This window comes from Vombatus ursinus, unplaced genomic scaffold (assembly GCF_900497805.2).
Source record: "Vombatus ursinus unplaced genomic scaffold, bare-nosed wombat genome assembly UNPS02015016.1, whole genome shotgun sequence".
Classification (NCBI taxonomy): Eukaryota; Metazoa; Chordata; class Mammalia; order Diprotodontia; family Vombatidae; genus Vombatus; species Vombatus ursinus.
This window is the reverse complement of record NW_020954794.1, coordinates 106,691-113,936: the sequence shown is the minus strand read 5'-3', so window position 1 is coordinate 113,936 and position 7,246 is coordinate 106,691. Positions and strand designations below refer to the sequence as shown.

Sequence of the window (7,246 nt, the reverse complement as noted above, 5' to 3'; positions counted from 1 at the left end):
AGTGGGGCAGCTACTCCCAGATTGTTGTTTGTCCTTATATATCAAAGAAGACCAATGACATCAGAAAGCTGATCTCTTGACTTACAAGTGAATTGGATTTAAGTGAGGCAGGACTGTGCAAAGTCACCAACCCCACTTTTCCTCCAGAGCCATCTGGGTCCAGTGGCAAGACATAGATCAGGACGACTGGAGAGGGCCCTAGATACAATGGGAGGACTTGGCCTTTTTAAGTTAAGGTCTTTCTCTGATGTTAGTTTTTTTGAGGCAGCATTCATTCAGTGATTAAGTGCTGCATGACCTAAGAGCGAATCCTACTCTAAAGGCTCCTTAGACAGCTCACAACCTTTAGTTGCTATCGAGTTTTGGTGTGTTCAGCAATAACCGGAATCAAGGTGGCAATGGATGAGAGTTGGACTTTGTTTTCTTGGGTGAGGACATCTGTTATAAAAGACATGATTACAGCAAGATTCCAATTAGTTCAATTCAATTCAAAAGCACTCATTGAGCAGTTGCTATGTACTAAGCACTAGGTAAGATGGCCTGAGACTCCATTTTATCAAATCAACTAAACTGGACTAAACTTGATGAATTCCATCATTGCTTGGCAATGGCATTGTCAGGTTCTGGGAGACCTCGGACCCAGGGACGGCCTCAGACTCCCAGCCTGAGCCCTGAAAGAGCCTTGAAGCTATCACAATCCCTGATGGCCACAGATCCTTGATGGGTGGTGGCCCTCAAAGCTCCTTCTAAGTTACAATAATTTTTTTTCAATTTATTTATTTATTTTTAGTTTTCAATATTTACTTCCACAAGATTTTGAGTTTCAAAGTTTCTCCCCATCTCTTCCCTTCCCCTACCCCATGACAGTGTGCATTCTAATTACCCTTTCCCCCAATCTGCCCTCCTTTCTATCACTCTCCCTTCTCTTATCCTCTTCCCCTTCTATTTTCCTGTAGGGTAAGACAGATTTCTATACCCCTTTGCCTGTGTATCTTATTTCCCAGTTGCATGTAAAACCAATTTTAACTTTCATTTTTAAAACTTTGAGTTCCTTCCTACCTCCTCACCCACCTTCATTGAGAAGATAAGCAATTCGATATAGGTCATACATGTGTGGTCATGCAAAACACTTCCATAATAGTCATGTTGTGAAAGACTAATTGTATTTTCCTCCATCCTATCCCACCTTCTGTTCATTCTATTCTCTCCTTTGACCCTGTAAATTCCAATAATTTTTCCTCAGATCATGGACCCCTGATTTCCTGATAACTAACGCTACCTCTAGCTGCTTGGGAATACTCCCCCTGAAGCATACACTAGTTCTATTTCTTTTTTTAAAGTTGTGTTCCAAATATATAGAAGGAGGGTCACTCTAGCTTGAGAATTTATGGATAAAACCCTCAGACTAAGAATCCAGCCAGAGTAAGGGAGAATGGAACCAGCTTCAGAGAAGGCAGATTAAAGATGAACAAACAAGTATTCAGGTCCAGACTGCAGTTTCCTGAATCTGCTGGCCACACTCAATCCTCCTCCCCTGGAGGGCTTGGAGATTGGCTCTGCTCTGGCTCTGGTCACATGATATCAGTGAAGCTCCTTGAACCCTGGGCTTTCCTGGATCACTGTCCTCCTAACCCTCCTCAGGCAGATCTGTCTCCCCTGACCCATCAGCCCTTAGCTCATGGCCCAGGCCTCCAGTACTCTGGCTCCTGGTCTACCACTCACCAAAAGGCAGGATCCCTATCCCATCAGGAGGTTTAGTCATAAGTTAAAAACATATTAAATAAAAAATACTTTAATCATATATTAAGTGCAAAAAGGTATGGATTCAAAGACCATAGCCAAATAGTTCCTGGCCTTGTGGAATTTAACATTCAGTTGAGGAGAAGGTAACTGGTATCCACAGTGTAATTTCAAGAGGGAAAGGAGACATATATGGGAGGAGTAGCCTCACCAATGGGATGGAACCTGAGCTGGGCTTCAAAGGAAGCTGGAGATTCTGCCTGGTAGTGGTGGGGAAGGCTTGCATGGCCATCTGAGGGGGCCACCTATGCAAAGGCCTGGCTATGAGTGACGGAAGGCTGTGTGCAGGAAGAGCTGGCATGCTGGCTTTACTAGAACAGACAAGACACAAAGCTGGTTAACATGGCATTAGCCTGGGAAGGTTGGAGGGAGCCTTGTTGTGGAGAATGTTAAATGCCAGGCTGAGGATTTTCTGTTTCATCCTGACATCAAAAGGAAGCCAATAGAGAATTTGAGAAAGGGAGTGACATGATCAAATTTAATGAATATCAATTTGGCACTAAGATGGAAGAGGGAAAATTAGAATAGTATCTGTTGATATGATGCCTAGGATAATAATGCTTTTTTGTATTTCAGTGTTTCTGATCCACAGAAGTACTGTGGGTTCATTCATGCTTTAGGGAGAAGGTTATTTCTGATACTTTCAACAAGTCCTTCCAACTCAGAGATTCCTTGATTCCACGTGGATTTTTTTCATCATTTTGCCAACTCAGAGATGTTTAATTGTCTGATCAAAGTCACAAGGCTAATTAGTTAGTAGAATGGACACTTTCCCCAAATATCCTTGGTGGGCTCAGGCCTGTCTTTCCAAAAATAAGCTAAGAGATCATCAGCCCTCCCTTTTCTCTCTGTTGAAAGGAAAATTCTTCATTTGGGCTTTCACCTTGATTAACGAGGCAAAACATAGAAGAAAGAGAATTAAAAGGAATTATTTTAAGGTTTTCAAAGTAGCCATGTGTTGAGGGGCTGACCATTGAAGATTAGCAATGGCTTCAAGGAGTGGCCAGCTTTTATAGGTAATTTTAAAGCAATTTGGATAGGTCCAGCTCAGCAGGAGAGGGTGAGCCCCTGCAACCCATTTCCTCCCCAAGGTAACAAGAAAGTGATTATTGTGTAGGTAGGGGTATTTGACAAAGAGCAGGTACTGCAAAAAACCTACATCAAATTGCTTACCTTTTCAGTGAGAGGGGAGAAGAGAGAGGGAGAGAATTTCCAACTCAAAATTTAAAAAAAGAATGATATTATTTTAAAATATTTTTAAAATTTAAATTAAATTGAATTCTGATTTAATTTCAAATTTTTTGAAAGCAGGCAAGACAGAAGTGCTTTTTCATCTCTTCGTTTGTGGTTGATTGACTAAGGAGAGGAGAGGCTGGAGGCACATGGAATCAACAGGGGTCCCTTGCAATCCCCCTGGACAGAAGTGATTAGCCAGAAGTGAATGACTCTCTCTAGTCTCCTTGTCTGTGTTTCTGAGTTAGGTACCCTCACCTTCACAGTCTCCATTGAGCACCAATTTACCTACATCCACATTTCTAGAAACAGTCACAGCCAAGATACTGATCCTCACCTTTAGTGCATGTCTGGATTGGGCTAAGGGCAGACATAACTGTTTCCTCCACAATGCTCAGAACAAATACAGTAATCTCATTTAGTGACTAACAAAACTCATTCATATAAGAATAAGGCTCTCCCAGGCTTTTCCCAGGGGCCTAGGCTAGGATCTGTCCAGTTTGAGCCAAACTCTCCTCATTGCCTCCTTGAATTCACACCTTCTCCAGCAGAGGGAGGTAGTGGGGCAGGTCCATGAACAGAGCCAGGTGAGGCTCCTCCAAATCCTACAAGGTGTGAGCTCCTGCCATCTCTGCCACCTCCCCAGGGCTTAGAGCTCTCTCATAATTATGGGGAATCTAGCCCTGGGGCCCAGAGAGAAGCCTCCCTCCATTTGTCCACCACCAGCTGCAACCATTCCTACATCGGTCACTAACCATGATCTTGCCTTTGCTCTTGAGGTCACACATTTGAGGACAGAAAAGAGTGAGACTCCTCCCCCAGAGCCAGCCTCAGCCAGTGTGACTCAGTGTGACTTACAGGGTCCCTGAGGTGAGGCTTATACCAGACCTGGGGCTCTTTTGCATGTAGAGACCCAAGGGACCTGTAGTGAGTCCTGCTCAGGATATAAAAGCTTCCTCCTTCCTTCCTGCCCTCTCAGGGCTCTGAGTGCTCTCTCTGCAGGAATCTAAAGGCCAGGATGGTTTCCCCATGGCAGCTCCTCTGGCTACTGGTGCTCTGGGCTCAGGGTAAGACACAGTAGAGCAGTGAAGGGGTTTAGAGGATCACAGGTTTCAAGGGATTAAAAACCTGATGACACCTTAAGCATAGCATAGGGAGACAGGGGCAGACTAGCATGACCTGGCCCCAGATTACAGGTATTGTGAGGTCAATGGAAAATATGGTTTTTGTCTCACGTTGACACCAAATACAACTCCTTGTCAGTCATTTGAGACTTCAGTGGTCTCCACAAAATTGTCTCATTCATATTCTTTAAATTAGACATCCACACACTCCTGTCTTCCTCTAATGTTGTTGTTCTAGATTCCCAAGGAGCCATTGTGCTGACCCAGTCTCCAGGCTCCTTGTCCAGATCTCCAAGAGAGACAGTCACCATCAGCTGCAAGGCCAGTGAGAGTCTAACAGATAGTGATGGTTATCACCTCTTACATTGGTACCAGAAGAAGCCTGGTCAAGTTCCCAGGCTTCTCATCTACTGGGCTAACAGGCTGGCTTCTGGAGTGCCTGCCCGGTTCAGGGGCGGTGGATCTGGGACAGATTTCACTCTCATCATCAGCAGCCTGGAGCCTGAAGATGCTGGAGATTATTCCTGTCAGCAGTCTAAGAGTTTCCCTTTCCCGCAGTGCTTCAGCCCCGAACAAAAACCTCCCCAGGCTGTTCAGGGGATTCAGCTCAGAGCAGCAGCTGCTTCCTCTCTGCTCCCCAGGGCAGAGCAGCCCCTACTCTCTGAGCAGGTTCACATCTCCCAGGGCTTCCTCTTTCTTGTTCCAAAGGTCCACTTTTTTCACAACTTTGAATGAATACTTTATTTTGACTATTATAAATACTCAAATTAACCATAAAGAACTTAGGAAGAATGACACTATCTGTATCCAGAAAAAGGACTGATAAATAGAAGTATATATAGGATAATTTTACATATATATGTCTACATATCTAATACATATCTAATGATAGCCATCTCTAATGTAAGGTAGTGGGAAGGAAGAAAAAGGAAAAAAAATTGCACAATAACTCTGTGTTGTATATTTAAAAGTTGTGTATAGTAGATTTGCAGTTTTATGTGCGATTATTTTTTTCTTATACTGTGCTATGGAAATGTTGGTTTTATTCCATAAATTAAAAATAAAATAAATTAAAAACCAAAAGTCTTGTCAACCACAAATGTTGTCTTCACAGCCAAACCAGAATGGAGGTAGCAAACCCCCCTGGGAAAAAGAGTGGGAAAATCCAAACAGGGAACATGCTGACATTTCAAGTCCACTTGACATCTTTGCCTTGTTGGGAGCCCAAGTCCCTGTTGAGAAGGCATTGCTCCAGTTCTATTTAGCAATGATGTAGACTAGATTTGTTTTTCTCCAGCCCTGGCCACATTGGCCAGGCCAAGAGACAAGATGAATGCTTTCACCCACCTACCCATCCCCTCATTAGGAACTTATTGTTTCCTGCTCCTGGGAGAAAAAGGGCCTTATTGACTGAATGAGGCTAATGTGTGTACCAGTGTGGGTTGGAGTTTACCCCTCACCAGGCATAGAGGGAATTCCTAGGACTGTAGGTACCAGGGCCACACCCATTCACAGGCCGTCTCTGCTAGTTGTCTCTGACTCTATTTTCTGCCCCAGGAGATCTCTTGACGTTATGAATGTCCAAGGCACTGTCCATTGCTTTTAGGACCAAGAGAACACATATATTTTTTACAACTAGTTAGGGGCTCTCTGGTCAGCCTTTGTCACTGAAGAGAAGAGGGGATAGTCTCAATGGTATCAGGTTCAGTTCCTAGGTTCAGCTCAATGGTATCTTGGGCCCTATCCTCACAATGCTTATAAACTCTGTCTGCCCTTCTGTGTCATGCACTCAATTCCAAGAGTAGGCTTATATGAATTGTAGGCAGCTGCTTATCTCATTTTGCTAACTCACAGAGGTTTAGTAGTCTGAACAAAATCCCACAGCTAGTAAATGGTATAACTAAAACTTAGCCAGGCCAACCTCCAAGGCTGACATTCTTTCCCCAAGTATCACAGCTAGGCTCAGGCCCGTCTTTCCAAAAAATAAGATAAGTGGTCTGTAATCCTCACTCTTCTCTCTGTGTGCTCATTTCCTCTCCCAGTATAGATAGGTAGAGATATGGGTCATATGGATGATAAAGATGATATAGATATAGATTATATATATGTCAATCATATAGATGTCAATCTTATTAATACATATGATCAAAATGAGGCAACATGGAATAATGGACAGAGAGATGACCTCAGAGAAGAGAAACCCATGATCAAGTCCTGTTTCTAACCCATGCTGGCTGTGTTCCTAAACAAATACTTAACATCTCTCATGAGTGAAATTTGAGAAATGTAGACTTAGGCACATTTTTTCTGAGAAAGATAATAGTTTATTAGGGAAAGTACCTGTTAGGAAAGCTTGTGAACAGCTGTCTCAGTTTAAGCTAAATGAGGAATCTTGATTGGTTACACAGATGAGGCATAGGGGACAGTGTAATTGTTGGATGTTGGAAACAAGTGGTGGTCTATGGTGCATCTTTCCCAAAATAGGCTAAGGGATCCTCAGTCCTCCCTCTTTTCACACTGTACTCATTTCTCCTCCCAGTAGAGCTAGATACAGACATTGATGATATAGATGACATAGATAGATGATACAGATGTAGTTATCAATGATATAAATGTGTGTGTGCGATTTAGATGATGCAACATGGAATAATGGACAGAAAGGTGCTAGTTTTTTGGAAATTTATTTCCTCGATGCCTCTCCATTAGATGGTAAGCCTCTTGAGGGCAGGGACTGTGTTTTGCATATTTTTCTACCTTCAGCAAGTAGCAGAGCACATAACACATAGTAGGCACTTAATGTTTATTGATTAATCTATTGGCCCAAGAGTCAAGAAACCCAGTATGCAGTCCTATTTCTGATTCATGCTGGCCATGTAATACTGAGTAAAGTACTTAACCTCTCAAGGATGGAGGCACCTCCTACAAGTATAAGTTGTAGAGAAGTTGCCAGGTTGCCTGAGAGAGAGTTTTGACTGGGAGCTTCTCACTCCCATCTCAGTCTGAATAAGACAGAGAGATGAGTAGCTAGATAGAGAGAAACAGAGAGATAGATGGGTGGAGAAATAGACAGAGAGATCTATGTCTTTATC

At 43.0% G+C, this 7,246-nt stretch overlaps 1 gene segment (V, D, J or C); it reads left to right on the top strand.

Annotated features, from left to right (window-relative positions):
* Window positions 1-4,025: 4,025 nt before the first annotated feature.
* On the top strand, window positions 4,026-4,892 carry LOC114030848. The segment is given in 2 exon segments: window positions 4,026-4,100; window positions 4,396-4,892. Coding segments are annotated over 2 exon segments (546 nt in total).
* The last annotated feature ends 2,354 nt before the right edge of the window (window positions 4,893-7,246 follow it).